This window comes from Protopterus annectens, chromosome 15.part0 (assembly GCF_019279795.1).
Source record: "Protopterus annectens isolate FY-2018-M chromosome 15.part0, PAN1.0, whole genome shotgun sequence".
In the NCBI taxonomy this organism is placed as follows: domain Eukaryota; kingdom Metazoa; phylum Chordata; order Ceratodontiformes; family Protopteridae; genus Protopterus; species Protopterus annectens.
In genome coordinates, this window is record NC_056749.1 from 773,863,008 (window position 1) to 773,880,822 (window position 17,815).

Below are 17,815 nucleotides of genomic sequence, written 5' to 3' on the forward strand. Positions count from 1 at the left end.
GATGGACATGGCTTTATACGTCAGGCACAGATTGCCTCTGAGCAGGCAGTATGCCACTGAGTAGAGCTGGAGTTTCTTTAACCGGGCAGCATATGGCATCTGTTTGAGCCCTTTGATCCTCTTGGTGAGGTACTTTTGGGGTCTTTCCAGTTGCTGCAGGTGTCTGGTAAGGTACATCCCAAAAGGGGCATTGTACTCAATTATGGGCCTGATGAGGGATGAGTAAAGAGGCACGATGACCTCCCCTGGTCTAGATATGAATCCCTTCATGATTAGGTGGGCTATATAAAATGTTTTTGTAACCACTTTGGCCACGTGGTTATCAAATGAGAGATTGCTATCAACTTGGTTCCCCAAGTCCCTAATTACTTCTTCTGTACTTAATGGATTACCACCTATGTGGTAATTTGTGGGCACTTTGTTTTTGCCAAAGGGGATGACTATACACTTTTTGGCGTTTAGCTTGAGGCCATGGCTCTGGCACCAGTTGTCTGTTTCTATGATGCCCTTTTGGAGGATGCTTGTGTCGGCTGGAGAGTCGATTATGGCGCCCAGTTTGCAGTCATCTGCGAACTTGGTCAGCCACAGTCCTTCCGTGTTGGCCTGTACCTCCGAGAAATATATACTGAACAAGAGAGGTCCCGGACTGAGCCTTGTGGGATGCCACTTGTAACTGGTTTGGAGTCTGACATGGCTCCAGCAATTCTAACCATGTGGGTTCTGTCCTTGCGCCAGTTTGCAACCCATCTAGTGACATAGGGGTTTATATTTAAGCTGGTGAGCTTATCTATAATGCCCGAGTGGGGTATTGTATCGAAGGCTTTTGCGAGGTCCAGGTAGGCTGTGTGGACCACCTTCCCCTCGTCAATGGCCTTGGTGACTGTTTCAAAGAAATCGACCAGGTTTAAGAGGCAGGATCTGCACTTAACAAAGCCAAACTGGGTAGGATCCAGTGTCTGTAGGTCCCCAATATCTTTATTTATGAGGTCCATGATTATTCTTTCCATAGCTTTGCAGACCAAGCTAGTCAGGCTTATGGGGCGATAGTTTCCAGGATCCGTTGAGGCACCACCTTTGTGGAGAGGGACCACTGTTGCTGTACGCCACTCTTTAGGTACATATCCTGTAGTAAGGCTGAGATTGAACAGTAGTTTTATGTTTGGGTTTAGCACTTCTTGGAGTTCATGTAGGACGCAGCTCGGGTCACCGTCTGGTCCCATTAATGCTATGTTTTTTGCTTTGGAGTGGGCGGCTCTTACCTGAGCATTTGAGATGTCAGGGGGGCAGCACTCTGCTGGGATAGATATTTGCCCTTTTGGTGGGGAGGGGGGGTGAAGTTTCCGTTGAACCTGTCAGCTAGGATGTTGGCAATGTCTGTGGGTTCGGTGTATTTTTTTGTCATTTTGTACTAATTCTGAGCATATCTGGGAATTCCCACCCAGGTTCCTAACATAATTAAAGAAAGCCTTGTGATTATCCTTAGTGTCCTGTGCAATTTTTCTCTCGAAGCTGGCCTTAGATGATTTTATGAGTGCCCGTAGTTTTTTGCTAATACTGATCAGAGATGCCTTCCCTTTTTGGGATTTTGCTCTATCATGTAGTAGCTTCCTCCTTCTATTGTATAGTTTGTTTATGGCTGGGGTCCACCAGACAGGACGTCTGCCTTTGGAGGATTGGGTCTTGGTTTTATTTGGGATTGCATGATCCATGCATTCCTGAAGGTGTTCATAGAATGCGTTTATAAAGGATTCTGCGGTGTGTGTATATGTGTGTGTGTGTGTGTGTGTGTGTGTGTGTGTGTGTGTGTGTGTGTGTGTGTGTGTGTGTGTGTGCGTGTGTCTGTGTGTGTGTGTCTGTGTATGTGTGTGTCTGTATCTGTGTGTGCGTGTGTGTGTGTGTGTCTGTGAGAGTGCGACAGAGAGCTGTTTCCCTTTCCTGTAACATTAAAAAAAAATGTTTCTAGTCATTAATCTTGAATTGTTTAGTGTTAACTTAAGTCTTGTAGGTTTTGTAGTTTTGTGGTACTAGCTCTTACCTGTACTGCTTAAATCTGTGGTGTATTTCCATTTCTTCTGCTGTTCCTGTCTGTTGGTTTTTACACACACACACACACACACACACACACACACACGGGGTTCCTATCAGAAGAGTGAACGCTTAAATTAACGAATGCCCTTACATTGAACTGTAAAACACAAAACCTGAAAATGTCGAAGGCACAGAACATCAATTTTTTCTCAGGGGAAAAAAAATCAATGGGCCGTTCTTCGGACTTTGCTGTTTTCTCCATTGTGGTCCAATCTCGGAGTTAGTGTATGTAAGTTGGGGGGGGGGTGAGGCAAAGCCCCCCCCCCCCACTTTATTTTGCCTGTACATTTTTTTTGTTTGTCTGTTTTGTTTTTTTGGATCAGCAAATTTTTTTCCCTGGGAAAAAATTTACTGATCTGTTCCTTCGACATTTTAAGGTTTCACATTTTTAAGTTGATAGAAGAGCGTTCGCTATTTGTAGCGTTCGAGCTTCTGATATAGATGCCACACACATATAGTAATATCAGAAATCTGCATTTTAGTAGCATTGGGTGGTAGGAGCATTCTCCTGACTTCCAACATCTTTTTTAAATGTGTGATACAAAAAGCATCCTCTGTTAACACCCCCTCCCCCCACAAATAACTATTGATTTGTACATCATGATGGAATAAGCAAATTTTCTGTTGGCATCTGAAGATATTAACTGCAAAATCTGCCCGTATCCATCTAGAAAAAATTCAAACTGCAGTCAAATAATCATGTATTTTGTCCTTTTGACCTTTTATCAAACCCTTGCTTTGGAGGTGCAAGCCATCACTGTGACCTACACTTGTCCAAAGTAATGTAAGTGGCTTGCTCCCAGATAGGGCACATTGTTATACTACAGTGTGCAGTCCGAACCACAGGTAAGTATTTTAACAAACCTTCGTTGGTGATGGCTGCTTCACTGTTATTCATCTGGGATTCTAGCTAGTACCTGTAGTGCAGCTGTTTGTTTTCACATGCTGATGCAAACCGTACTGCATAGCATTTGAAATGTCCAAACTCATGAATTTATCGCTATGCACTTCTGCCTCAGATGGTGACCGACTATGGATACGTAGTCATTGAGTGCTCCTATCAGATAAGATGTTAAGGTGACTATTATAGACAAATATTTGTTCTTTAAACACCTTTATTAAATCATCACATTTTAATTTGCCGTATGTGTCACGTATATTACCAGAAAATAAACTGTAGTAACCATTATTACTGTTGGGCAGTATACATTTATGTTTTCATTTAAACAATTTTCTTTTAATCCAATGTCACATAAATTCAATTCCTTCCTTCCCTTAAACATAATTTCTTCTCCTGAACATTATTCTCCATGCATTGTTCCAACAAATCCCATTTATTTGTATAACATATGCTCCGTCCTTTTTCTAATAACCCCACCACCAGTTGTTTTATCTCCTTTGCAATGTTTAGAACTTCCATTGTCACAATTTGCATCTTCTTTTTTTTTTCTCCAGTAATTGCAGCCAGTCATCATCTCTCTCTATTCTTCCTTCATTAGACCAATCATCGAATATAATGCACCATTTGGCATATACCTCATTAGACACCTGTAACAGCTGGAAAGGCCACAAAAGTACCTCACAAAGAGGATCCTAAGCATTAAACATGTCCTACATGGACAGACTCAAAAAACTCCAGCTGTTCTCTGTCTCATATCGTCTACTAAGAGGCGAGCTCTGCTTGACTTACAAAGTCATGTCTGACCCAGCTCTGTTAGAAATGCTACATCTAAAGAAATCCCAGTACCTCCGCACCACACGCTCGAGACCTCAACCTCATTAACACAATCAACAGAACATGCTAGAGGGACAGGTTCATAATCCAGAGACTGCCCATGCTATGGAATAGACTTTCCATACATGTCAAGCAGAGCACCTCACTAGCCCTCTTCAAGTGAAATCTTGATGAGTGGATGGGAAATAGAAAGATGTAATGGGATCCTATCTCTCCTACATTCATAACTGATGGGTTCGGAGCCGATCCGTCGGCTCCAACTCGGCCACTATAGACTAGAACGAAGTCTCTCATTGGCTAGGCTACCCCTTATCCCATAATGCACCACACCTACTTCCCTAGATCTCGTTTGCCGCTTTTCAAGCCGGACGTGGCCTCGACTTGGCTGGAGCTAAGTGATTTTTCTTGACCTTTGGGTCGTTTTTGACTAGGGGTTCTGTCAGTATTTCAACAAACAGCTGTTTTAACAGCTTTGTGAGCGTTTGTGTTTAGTTTCGCGAAAATTTAATTTTTAGTCTTTCTAGTTCGCACTAATTGTGTACCGGGCAAGGCCCGTTTAAGTTAGAGGGCTCTTGCCCTTATTGTATGCTTATCTTTGTTTTTCTTCTTGTGGTGTGACTGAATTAGTTTCGGGCTAAGCCCGTTTAAGTTAGAGGGCTTTAGCCCGCGTAGTTCTCTCTCTCTGTTGTGTCGGGCTAAGCCCGTTTAAGTTAGAGGGCTTTAGCCCATTTTTCCGGTTACTGTTTTTGGCCTTATTGTAAGTTACCTGTATTTTTCTTGTCACTATGTCCAAGAAACAAAAGTCAGGTTTCAAAAAATGTGCAAAATGTAATTATAAGATGTCTATTTCGGACAGCCATGCTGTCTGCGTGTTCTGTTTAGGGCCCAAACATTTACAAGATACCTGTAGTGTGTGTCATGCTTTCTCTTCCAGGGTTCTCCAGGAGAGAAAAAACAAATTGATTCTAAGGGGCCTGATTAAGCCTTCATTTGAAGAAGCTTTAGCTTCTTCACCTGCTTCCAAAAAGAAGAGATCGTCGGCTCCGACCAGTCCGTCGGACCCGACTCCTAAGAAGCATAGATCGTCGGCTCCGACCAGTCCGTCGGACCCGACAACTAAGAAACAAGGCTCAACGTCTTCTTCCTCCGCTCCAATGACTTCGGAGCCGATGGCTGAAGGGTCTGCCTCGGTGCTTCTCCCCTCGGCTCCATTGGTTTCGGAGCCACAGGTGAGTGCATCGAGAGGCCAATCACCTTCCTTGGCTCCATTGATCTCGGAGCCTTTGGAGGTGTGCAGCTCAGACTCTTCCCCCTCGGCTCCGGAGCCTCCTTCGGCGCCGACACTGTTGCAGCCGGTCCCGGTCTCGGCTCCGATAGTGCTGGAACCTTTCCGGAGGCAGTCTCCTGCTCTATCGGAGCCGAGGCAGAAGTCTTCTCGGCCTCAATCTGTTTCCTCCAAATCCTCTAGGTTATCTGATTCGGATTTGGATAGGGTTATCCAGAGGCTGTTCCAGTCCCCAGCCTTTACTAAAATGATCACGGTTCCGGCCCACGCGGCTTCGGAGCCGATTCCACCTCCCATACACTTGATTCCTCCTCCAACCTCCTTGGAGCCGTTGGAGTTGGTGCAGGTAGAATGGAGCGGGATCGTCCAGTCGGAGCAGGGACCCCCTCGGAGTTTTTCTGCTCCGACTTTCATTCCTACCCTGTCCTCGGTGTCAGGGTTTGGTACCGGGTCTTCCTCGGCGGGGGCCGAGGGCAACACTGTAGAGCTTGCCTCTTTGATGCCCAGTCTTCCCCTCGGAGCATCTGCCGCAGGCATTCCCGGTACCTCTGTCGTCTCTCAGCAAGTGCCCTCCGCGGAGTCTGGAGGGCCTGCTTTTGAGGCCATGAGGAGTGCGCTGGCCATGACCTTGCCGGTACAGCAGGTTTCTACCTCCCCATCCCAAGTTCTGGGTACTGGTGCCTCTGGAGACATTCTTTCCCATGACAGTGGGGCCCCAGGGCCTGAGGATACCCCCTTGGGGGGTTCCCTTCTTCCAGGGGGTCCTTCTGAGTCTGCTTCGGATGAACCCCCAAGGAAGAAACTGTGTAAGAGGAAGCACGTTGATTCCCAAGATGAATCCATCACTTCAGATACTGACCTCGAGGATGCGGAGGGGTCCCCTAAATCATCCTCGGATGACGTCTCTTTCTCGGATATCCTTGAGATTTTGAGACAGAGAGGCGATTGGCAATCCAAAGCCCCTACCGCTGACGAGTCAGTTTTCCTCAAGGCCTTCGGGGCCCAGCCCTCCTCCTCCTGGGTGTCTCCACCCTTCGATGAGCTATTGGACCTTATCTCTCGGAGGGTGTGGGAACATCCTGACACGGCGGAACCAATGCCTGCCAGGCCCAATAAGTTCCTTTCAGCCCCCCCCCCAAAAGGAATTCCTTACTAAGGGTGTTGCAGTTGATGCTATGGTGGTGGCATCTGCCACTCAGCAGGACGTGGCAGAGGCTTCGACGTCTATTCATCCTCCTAATAAGGATTCTAGGAGCATGGATAGGTACGGGAAGCGTACCCTTTCTTCAGCGACCTTTACCATGCGGTCGCTGAACTATCTTTGTCACTTTACAAGGCTCCAAAGGGACCTCCTCAAGGAGTTAGGAGAGTCCCTTGCGGGTAACCTTCCTGAGGCGTTAGCACAGACTGTAGGCGCCCAGATGACTAACCTAACTTCCATTGTTAACTCATCCATGAGGCTCATTTCCTATGCAGCCGAGGGGGTGAGTAGAGCAGTGGGCACAGGAGTGGCTCTTAGGAGACAAGCCTGGCTACGCTTGTGTCCATTCGCGGAGGCCTTTAAGTCTTCCTTCGCCGACGCCCCCTTTGATGGGTCTTCCTTGTTTGGACCCAAGGTGAAGGACACGCTTACTCGGTGCGAGCAGGAGGGAAAGACCTTGACTGCCGTTGGGGCCCGTTTTTCCGCTCCCTCTAGACCTTATCCCAAGGGCCAGAGAGGAGGGAAAATGTGGTTCAAAAAAGCCCAAAAGGTTTTCTCTACTCCACCAAGTGATTCCCCCCTCCAGAGGCGGGGGGGGGGTTCAGGAAGACGCCGCCCTAGAGGTGGCAGAGGCCCCCGTAACTCTGGAGACCGCGACTCCTTTCGTGGTTCCTCCTACCCTCAACGTCCCTAGGATGTGGCCCGGCTGTGCTTCTCCGGAGCCGGTCGGGGGTAGTTTTGCGAAACACCCACAGGCTTGGGAATCGATAACCAAGGATCAGTGGGTGCTTCGCATTGTAGCTGGAGGTTACCTCATCCCCTTTTTCAAGCCCCCTCCTCCTACAAGGAGAATCCCAGACGTGCCTCCCAGTCAACGGGATCTGGCAGTCGTAGAAGTTTCAAAGCTGCTAAGCAAAGGGGTCATCCAGCCAGATCGACCAGATCGGATCAGGAACTTACTCAAGATTATTTTTGGTGCCAAAAAAGACAGGGGACGTAAGGCCCATTTTGGACCTCAGCCTTTTGAATCGTTTTGTGAAGAAGTCCAAGTTCCGGATGGTCACCCTTCAGTCCATTCTCCCGTTATTGGAGAAGGATGTCTGGATGTGCTCCATAGACCTCAAGGACGCTTACTATCACATATTGATACGTCAGGAGTCCAGGAGGTATTTACGCTTCCGCCTAGGAACCAGTCACTTTCAGTTTCGTGCACTGCCCTTTGGTCTCACCACAGCCCCCAGGGTGTTTACCAAGTGTCTGGCAGTGGTGACAGCTCACTTGAGAAGTCTCAGATTCCAGGTGTTTCCCTATCTCGACGACTGGCTCCTCACTGCCACCTCCAAGCATCTACTGATTCGAGCGCTGATGGCCACAGTAACCTGGGGTCTCTCGCTAGGAATCACTTTCAATTGGAAAAAATCTGTGCTGCGGCCATCTCAGCGTATCACTTTTATAGGCGCAGAGTTAGACACAAGAAGGATGCGGGCATTTTTGCCATCAGACAGAATTCAAATTCTACAATCACAGATCCAAAATTTGTTACCCAAATCTCGAGTTCCTGCCAGACAGATTCTTCAGTTATTGGGTTCGATGGCTGCAACTATCCTCCTAGTACCGTTAGCCAGGTTGCGCATGCGGGTGCTCCAATGGCTATTATCAGTTCAGTGGTCATACCAAGAACTCCCCCTGAACCACCTGGTTCTGATTACGGACAGTTGTCGTCGGGACCTCCGTTGGTGGCTATGTCGGTCCAAACTGGACCGGGGGCGTCCCTTCGCCCTTCAGCCCCCTGTTGCCACAGTGACCACGGACGCCTCCCAGATAGGGTGGGGGGTCATTATCTAGACAGGTCTGTCCAAGGCACGTGGCAGGATTGCGAAGCGCACCTTCACATCAATATCCTGGAAATGAGAGCGGTTTTACAAGCACTTCATCATGCTCTCCCCCAAGGTACTATTGCGATTCTATCCGACAACATGTCGGTAGTTTGGCACATAAACAAGCAGGGCGGAACCAGGTCCTACCCCCTTTGCAGGGAGGCCATGAGAGTATGGCGCTGGGCCATAGCCTCTCAACGTTTCTTAGTTGCCACGCACATTCCAGGAAAAGCCAGTGTGATTGCAGACAGGCTCAGCAGGACTCTCCTGTTGCCCCACGAGTGGTCCCTCAACAACAGAGTGGCTGCGCAGATCTTCGCCAAATGGGGTCTCCCTTGTTGCGACTTGTTCGCCAGCCCCAACAATGAGAAGTGCAGAGAGTTCTTCACTCTGACACCCTCTCAGGGACAGTCTCCCAGGGACGCTCTAGACCACAATTGGCCCCCGGGTCTGCTTTATGCCTTCCCCCCGATTTCCCTTCTCCCGAGGGTGATTCAGAAGGCCCTTCATGTCGGGTGCCACATGATTTTGGTCGCCCCACATTGGCCCCGTCAGGTTTGGTTCCCCTTTCTTCAGAAGTATACGGTACAGGGCCCTTGGATTCTGGATCCAGTGCCGGATCTGTTATCCAATCCGTCGGGGCACTCTCATCCGTCCCTCCGGTCGCTCCGACTGGCTGCTTGGCTACTCCACTTCCATCCTTAGTTAGGGATCTTTCTTTTTCTTCGGAAGTGATGCACATCTTGTCTTCTTCCCACAAGCCGTCTACCGTTAAGCTGTATTCCAGCAAATGGAAAAGATTTGTTTGCTGGGCCCAGCAGCGAAGCATTGATCCTCTCACGGCCCCAGTACCGCAGGTCTTGGAATTTCTAGCTTCATTGTTTCATTCTGGCTCTTCAGTCTCCACACTTAAAGTTCAACTGGCTGCTATATCTAATTTTCATGTTGCTATAGAGCCTTCTTTAATGGCCAACAGACTGTGCAAGTCCTTTCTTAAAGGAGCCTGGCTCCTCAGGCCTCCTATGATTCATCCTGTGCCCCCTTGGGACTTAAATTTAGTTCTGGCCTCCTTAACTGCCCGTCCCTTTGAGCCGGCAGCCACTTGTGATTTAAAATTCCTATCTTGGAAAACTGCCTTTCTAGTGGCAATAACTTCTGCTAAGCGTGTTTCAGAGCTTCAAGCTCTCTGTTCTTCCCCTCCTTATTTGATCTTTCATAGAGACAGAGTTTCCCTTAGATTGAATCCATCCTTTTTGCCTAAGGTAGCATCCCCTTTATGCATTCAGCAATCATTGGAGCTCCCAGTTTTCTTCCCAAATTTTTCTAATAGAGCAGAATATACTTTCCACCAGTTGGATGTTCACAGGCAACTGCGTTTTTACTTGGATAGGACCACTCAGACTCGAAAATCTGACCAACTGTTTGTGTTCTTTGCAGAGAATAGATTAGGTCTTCCAGTTGCCAAAGCCACAATTGCCAAATGGATTAAGGATTGCATCTCTTTCATTTACTCCCAGTCAGGCAAAGAGTTGCCTTTCCCAATCAAAGCTTATTCTACCAGGGCTATGGCCACCTCTGTAGCTTTTCATTCCAAAGTTTCAATAGATGATATTTGTGCGGCTGCTACTTGGTCTTGTCTGCACACATTTATTTCTCATTATAAGCTTGATGTGGCTTCCCGAGGTAGAGCTTCATTTGGTTCCGCAGTTCACAGGAGTGTGTTCCAGTCAGCCACCCGGGGTTTTAGGTGCTAGGGACGCTGTCCCATCAGTTATGAATGTAGGCGAGATAGGATCCCATTACATCTTTTAGTTATGTACTTACCATAACTTTGGATGTATGGGATCCATCTCGCCTACATTCATACATACCCACCCTCCTTCCCCCTACCTTTTGGATTTGGAGGAAACATTGGTCTTGCTGAGCTCTCCTCTGGAAGGGCTCTAGTTGGTTACAATTATCAGTATGTGTTCTGTACCTGTATGTATGTATGAAAGCGAACAAACAAGATCTGGGGAAGTAGGTGTGGTGCATTATGGGATAAGGGGTAGCCCAGCCAATGAGAGACTTTGTTCTAGTCTATAGTGGCCGAGTCGGAGCCGACGGATCGGCTCCGAACCCATCAGTTATGAATGTAGGCGAGATGGATCCCATACATCCAAAGTTATGTTAAGTACATAACTAAAAGTTCACCCCGGGGATCACTCCAGTGGTTCTACTTGATAGAGGCACTGAGAACTAACGACGGGCGGCACAATGCCAGGGCACTTCTATGGGCTAGGCTTGTAAAGGCTCCAGGGCCATTAGCCTAGTACACACCTATGAACCTATGAGTGGCATTAAACTTAGTGAAGCCATGCTATGTCTAGGCAGTTCAGATCTTGTATTGCAAAAATATCTAAACAAAGACATCTCTACGGCTAAAATACACATGCACATCACAACCCACAGCACCAAACACCGGGTCTGTATTAGAAACCCGAAAGCTGAATTAAGCGAATAGAAATTCATCGACACATAAAGGTCAATGTGCGAAATGAGCTAACAACGTAAATGGCGAAAGGGAGAACGCTGAACGTGTTGCCGGAAGCAACAGCGCAATACAGATAAGGTAAACCCAACTCAAAAACCTACACTAAAACACTTTTCTAAATGTTTTTGCAGGGGGGCAAGCCCCTCTGCACCCCCCCCACAGCCCCAACTTAAATATACCAACTCTGAGACCGCACTTCAGTGGGGAAAAGGATTTATTTCCTCATCCCCATGAGCATCCTGCCAGCCGAGGAAATACGTTCGGTGTTCTCCCTTTCGCCATTTACGTTGTTCTCTCATTTCATACATCGACCTTTATGTGTCGATGTAAACCTATTCGCTTAATTTGGCTTTCAGGTTTCTAATACAGACCCCCAAACACCATACATAGTACACACGCCGGTGTCTCACAGCCTCTAAGGCCCAGCCGCAAACCTAACATATTACTCATAGGAGACTCTATTGTGAGACACAGAGATGTGCCCCTCACCAGGCTAGACAAGGAAAAAGTCACGGTAATTTGCTTGTCAGGTGTTAGAATCTGCTATATCACACACGCACTCAAGTCTCCCAACAACAGGTACTGTTATGACTCTGTCATAGTCCATGTTGGTGTGAACGACTTGAGACATACCTTTCTGGCCTATATGAAGAGAGACATGATTGAGCTTACTGAACATGTGTCCCAGGCAGGTATATCCCTAGCCTTAAACAGTATTCCACCATCACCCAGAATGATGCCTCAATACAAACAGAAAATGATTGACTTAAACAATTAGCTTAATTTCTAGTGTCATTCCAAGGGGATCCAGTACCCGACAGCCTGGGAGGACATGATTGGCAGACCATGATGCTTTGTCAGAGATGGCCTTCATGTATCACCCCTGGGCTTCAGGCTGGTTCTTGCCTCTCCCATAGTGTCTTTTTTTAGGCAAAATCATGAGCACAAAATTACCATCATGAAAAATTCTTCTAAACAAAATGTAAAGGTCATGTTGCTAAACCCTAAGAGTCTTAGCATGAAACTGCACTCATTACAAGCATTGTTTGCTCTGGAAGATGTTGACATTTGTGCAGTCACTGAAACCTAGTTCAAAGCTGTAGAGAGCACCCCCAGCCTTACCTGGTTATCATCTTACCATGCTTTCAGACTCCAAATGGAGGGCTGCAAAGCCAGTGGAGGTGGAGTTTCAATATTCATCAAAGACATACACACCTCCAGGCTGGTCAAACAGTATGACTCACAGGAGACACGCAAGGTGCAGTTAATTGTTGAAAAAATACCTATTCAAATCATAGCTAGCTACAGACTCCTAACCATGACTCAGGACACCCACTCCACCTATCTGGCTTACTTGAATCCATCAAGATTCAACCCTCTACCCTGATTCTGGGTGACTTTAACTACCTAACCATACACTGGAAGACCTATTCTAGCCCAAATACGAATGCTTAGAGATTCCTCAACTTCGTCAGTGCATTGCATCAACTCACGAGAGGTGCAAATATCCTGGACCTGGTCCGAACCAACATGAGGAGCCACTGTAGCACCCCTGCAGTGTCATCCTCCTTGGTAAGATCCGACCGTAAAGTAATCACTTTTGAAGTCACCACCTCCCTTCAGCCCCACCCTTCCTTGCCAGGGTCAAACAAAAAAACTTTTCCAAAGCTGACTACAAACTCCTGAGAGCAGCTATAAGCAGCTTCACAGCCACTGTCCCTTCAGTTGGAACCGGCACTAATGTTCAAGCCTACACCAAAAAATTATATGAGCATCTACATAGCTGTATGGACTCAGCAATACCTGACAGGACCAAATCATCTTCCTCAAGGAAGAGTAAACCTGTCTGCTAGACAGAAACAATAAACAAACTCTGTAATAAAAGAAAAAAATTACTGTCCAGGACCAAGAAGGAGCAGGTGCCAAGCTGGAAGCAATCTCTCCTTTGTCTGGACAAGCAAATAAGGTCACTGGTGAAATCTTCTAAGGCTGACTTCGAGTCCAAATTGGCCACATCCACTAAGGACAGTCACAAGACCTTCTTCACATACATCTGCAGTCTCAAAAGTAACACCCAAATCTGCTCTGAGCTGGTGGTCAAGAACACCACATACACAAAACGTGATAGATAAAGCCAACTTGCTGGCAGACAGGTCCCTTCAGTAAACCAAGACATCCCCAGCACCTGCCTCCCTTCCCTCATCACCAGGGATCACGTCTTTAATGCCCTCTCAAAGGCAAAAAATATAGCCTCCAGGGGGACCAGACAAAATCCCTGGCTGCATCCTACATGAACTCAAGAAAGAGCTGTCTGCACCATTAGGCACCCTATTCGGCCAAAGCCTGGGCATGGCTTCATTCCAGCTGAATGGAGGACAGCCACTATTATCCCTCTAAACAAAGGTGGAGCGACCATTGACCCAGGCAATTATAGGCCCATCAGCCTAACTAGCCTGATCTGCAAGGCTATGTAGCGCATTATCTTGGATCTTATAAATAAGGACATTGGCAACCTCCAAATGCTTGACCCCACACAGTTTTGTTTTGTCATAGGGAGATCATGCCTGTTAAACTTGGTCAACTTCTTTGAAACATGGACAAGGGGACGACTCTGCACACTGCCTACCTTGGCCTAGCTAAAGCCTTTGACACTATTCCCCATGCAGGGATAATAAATAAACTCTTCCAGCTAGGCATCAACCTGTATGTTACCAGATGGGTAGCTAACTGGCTCACTTACAGAACCCACTCATTCAAAATAGAAGTCACCTGTAGTAGTAGTAGACCCGTAGCAAGCAGCATACCCCAAGTATGGGTCTTGGGGCCTCTACTGTTTGAGATATACTTTCCTGAGGTGCAAGCCACAACCAGTGGTCTGTGGCTGACCAGGTTTGCAGATGACTGCAAGCTGGGCACTGTCTTTAATTCTCATAGTGATGTGAACATTCTGCAAAAGAGCCTTACCCAGACTAATGACTGGTGCCATAAGCATGACCTCAAACTAAATGCCAAAAAATGCATCATTATCCCCTTTGGGGAAAATGGCATCCCAACTAATTATCACATTAATAACAATGTACTAAGCACACAATCATTCATAAGGGACTTGGGCACCCAGGTTGGTAGCAACCTGACTTTTAGCCACCATGTTGCCTCTGTTGTACTGAAAGCTTTCTATATATCCCACCTCATAAGTAAGTCTCAAGAAACAAGGAGGTCATAACATCTCCATGCTCCTCGCTTATCAGACCCATTATTGAATACAGTGACCCCTTCTGCATGTACCTTGCCAAGCACATGCAGCAGTTGGAGAGACCACAGAAGTTCCTAACCAGGAAAATCCTGGGTCTCAAAAACTTATGCTGTAGAGACAGGCTAAAAGCCCTGTCTCTCTACTCAATCTTGTACAGACTGCTCAGAGGTAACCTGTGTCTGGCATACAGGGCTGTCTCAGACCCGGCCTTGATTGAGTTGCTGCATATCTGTAAGTCAAACTCCACTTGCGCAACCTGCGTGCATGGCCTCAATGTGGTCTGTGACTTTAATAGAACTTGGTGGAATACATTTGTGTCCCAAAGACTCCCCCATCTGTGGAATAGGCTCCCTCTCCATGTCAAGCAGAGTACCTCACTAGCCCTCTTTAAGAGGAACATGGACGACTGGATGGGAAACAGAAAATACACCCCTGGGATCCCACCAGTGTCCCACTGGACAGGGAAAACAGGTGCTGACTTTGTAGGAACACGGGTAAAATTCCTGGCTAGACTTATAAGGGCTTCTGGGCCAATAGCCTACTATCATCGTATTGACCTAAATGAAAATGTAAATTAATGACTCCCATTTGTACCTACAATATTTTGTCAAAGTGTTCCTTCGGGAGTTTTTAGAATCTGCCAAGTTGATACTTTCCTTAAAAACACGTTCCAAATGACCCCTCTCATCTACATCACTTCTCCAACATTTGCTGTCTAGCTAATGAAAAATCCTCTGAAGCTTACTTAGGTATAGAAATACCTAATGACACTGCCCAACACTACTAATGGACAGAGGCAGCTCCTAAATGCTTCATTCCATGCACAAGTCCCCTCAGAATTATCTGTGGTGTGATCCCAGTTATTCTCATTAGGTATCATTTGTAATTGTTAACCATGGGGTGGGTAAGGCCAATCTGTAGCCGTATGGAGCAGGTTATTTTAAGTGTAAAAAGGAAACTGGCTAAACTTAAAATAGTCCGCAAGGGCAGCCAGCCTAGTACTTACCTATAAACCTGTGAATACGTGAACCTGTGCAACCCTGAAGACAGCGTCTTCTTTTCTTGATTCAACTGAATCTTCTACAAGTGATGGTCTGTCATGTATCACTGCCTTGTCCCTTTCTGTTCCATCCCCGGTAGGTGGGGAATGCAGTCTGTACTCCTCATGTTATCATATGTTATATGTTTAAAATAAAAAAGCGCTTCTGTTATACACAAAAGAATAATTACATCTTGCAGTGTTAGATCACTGCAGAAGAAAAGGTGCATATAGATTAATGTTGCATTTATTTCTTGTATTTTAAAATCAACACAGAAAGAGAAGTACAACTGTTTTAATTAAAAGTGTTTTTTATTACTCCTTTCTGTTCTACAACTAGGACCTGAGAAAAAAAGTGCTAATTTAGTAATAAGTACTTTTTTCTTCTTCTTCTTTTTTTTTTTTTTTTTTTTCACAGTGCATTCATCGAGATTTGGCGGCTCGGAACATTCTTCTTACCCATGGACTTGTAGCCAAAATATCTGACTTTGGCCTTGCTAGGGACATGAAAAATGACTCCAACTATGTTGTGAAAGGGAACGTAAGTACCTTTCTTGTTAGTACTAATGCTAATGTTGAAAGTTTAAAACAGAATATTAGCCATTAGCAGACATGTACACAGAAATATGTCTTTGTGGACATAGGTTGAAGCTGTGGCTGTCTGGACATTGGTGAAAGTTCTGGCTTTGTGAACGTAGAAGTGTCTCCTAAATCCAAGGTAATGAGTGCTGTTTTAACTAGGGAAACCTTTTTCTAATAATTTTTCAATTGCTAACAGAGGCAGCGTTACACATATTGAATCCAGTGTGCTGCCATTACCAAAAGAAAGACAGCATCCAGGCTGTACATAAATAGGCAACATTTCTGTGCAGTATAAATTAAAATGAAACAAAAAAGGTTACTCATATTAAGGCAACAAAGTTTCAAGGCAGTTGGTCATGTATTCAGATTTTGTACAAAGCTGAAGCAAAACAAGATGTTAAAGACCAACTGTTTTCAGAGAAGTTATTATCTCCATAGCACTATTAGGACTTTGCCGATGAATTGTAGTAACACCTCTGTAATAAAACATGATTCAGAGACATGCAACAGATACATGAAGCCAAACCTTATTAGCGACTCATTAACATGTCTCTGAATTGAACATAGCTCAGTTAGAAGTAACCACATTAGTGTTCCCCTCACCAGCATATGCAGTGATGTCTCATAGCCAGCACAAATACACACACTTGCATGGAGACAGATTCAAACATCCCCTATATTTATATAGTCATACACAGATGCATGCAGACACACACACACACATAACTCACACACATGGCTTTCATCACTTACTTGGTGCTTTGTCCCCAACAGTCCTTCTGATGACATAGTTGTGAGTGGGTGTACACTATCAAAAGACAGTGATATTGCTTCTCTGCCCAAGTAACGCAGTAGAAATGTTCTTTGAATTGCTTTTCCTCCCCGTTCTGTTCCTAGTGAACCAGAGATGCACAGATGCCTAATCGACATTAGCAGCGCCCCCAGGCTGCCACGTTTGCATGTGATTTTCTCTAACAAGACTGTTGTAGTACTTATGCAAGAACCTTATTTCCTTTGTACACAAAAGCAGACTTTGAATCCCACATAATTCACTGTACAATACTGATAGAAACAGGATTGTGCAGTGCTTTATGTTTCTGAATCTTGACCATTGTGAAAGTTGTTTTTTACTGTGATGTTAGTAAGGTAAACAGTTGTCACACACAGAAATGCAGATGTGTATTTGAAAATGCATGTTTTACTGTCACAGTGGAAAAGATGGGTACATTTCAGGGACAGTGGATTATAGAAGGCTCCTTGAATAACTGCAGTAGCATTAGCATTTGTTTGATGTTTTGGACAGATGCACAGTGGTGTTTTCTGACATTGACTTAAGTTGATAAATCTGCTTTCTTGATGCAGTTCATGTCTAGAGAGAATATTGACATGTATATTAGGATGCAGTCATTTATATCTGTAGAACTACATTATCTGATGTTGTCAATCTTCATTTATTCTTGGCGAATGAGACTCGGTTCTGATCCTCGGAACCAGATCGGCCATTACACAGCTCACGCCAGACAAAAAACTCTGGAGCTGAGCCTGTACCCCTGTACCCACAGTCCCCATCTCCATTACTCAGATCCTGTTCGCTGCTCTGATAGCAAGATGCGCCAGCCAATACTGTCCAGCTAAGTCAAAGTGTATTCATTTTCCTTTGAAAACTCTGTCTTTTCTATAGTAATTACTTATTAGTTTTCTTCATGTATATTTTTTTGAGTGTTTTGCGCTTCTCCACCCTTAATACCTCTCGGTAACCTCATTACCGTTGGTAACCTTCCCCTCGCCCTTCTTACCTTGATATCACCATTGTTAGTATTTCTTTTTCTGTCTTACCTATCTTTGTATTTCTTTCCACATTCGTTGGTAGAATTTTTATCTTTCCTTAGTGTGTGTCTGATTTTTTCTATAGTTTCTTCTACTGTAAAATGGCAGAAAAGCAAAAGGGCACTTTGGGTTTTAAGCAGTGCCAAGTGGATGAAAAATGCCTAATTCAGAAGAGCATTGCTCTTGTGTATAGTGTTTGGGTGCGCCCTGTTTGGATCTACACTGTTCAGTCTGTCAGGCCTTTAGTACCAGGGCCTTAGTAGAAAGACAAAACAAATTTGTTTTAAAAGGAATGCTAAAATCTTCTTTCGAAGTTTTGTCCAGGTCAGATCCTCCCTCCTTCTCAAAATCTGATCATGCCAAAAAGAGGAGTCATTTGGTGCGGAGTTCCCCTA

General features: G+C 45.6%; 1 protein-coding gene across 1 annotated transcript in view; it reads left to right on the plus strand.

Annotated features, from left to right (window-relative positions):
• LOC122789882 (mast/stem cell growth factor receptor Kit-like) overlaps nucleotides 1-17,815 on the plus strand; it is a 666,793-nt gene that overhangs the window by 482,852 nt on the left and 166,126 nt on the right. Inside the window, exon 10 of the mRNA XM_044057314.1 lies at nucleotides 15,430-15,552. Coding sequence (XP_043913249.1) covers nucleotides 15,430-15,552 — 123 coding nt within the window. The remainder of the gene's footprint in view (nucleotides 1-15,429; nucleotides 15,553-17,815) is intronic.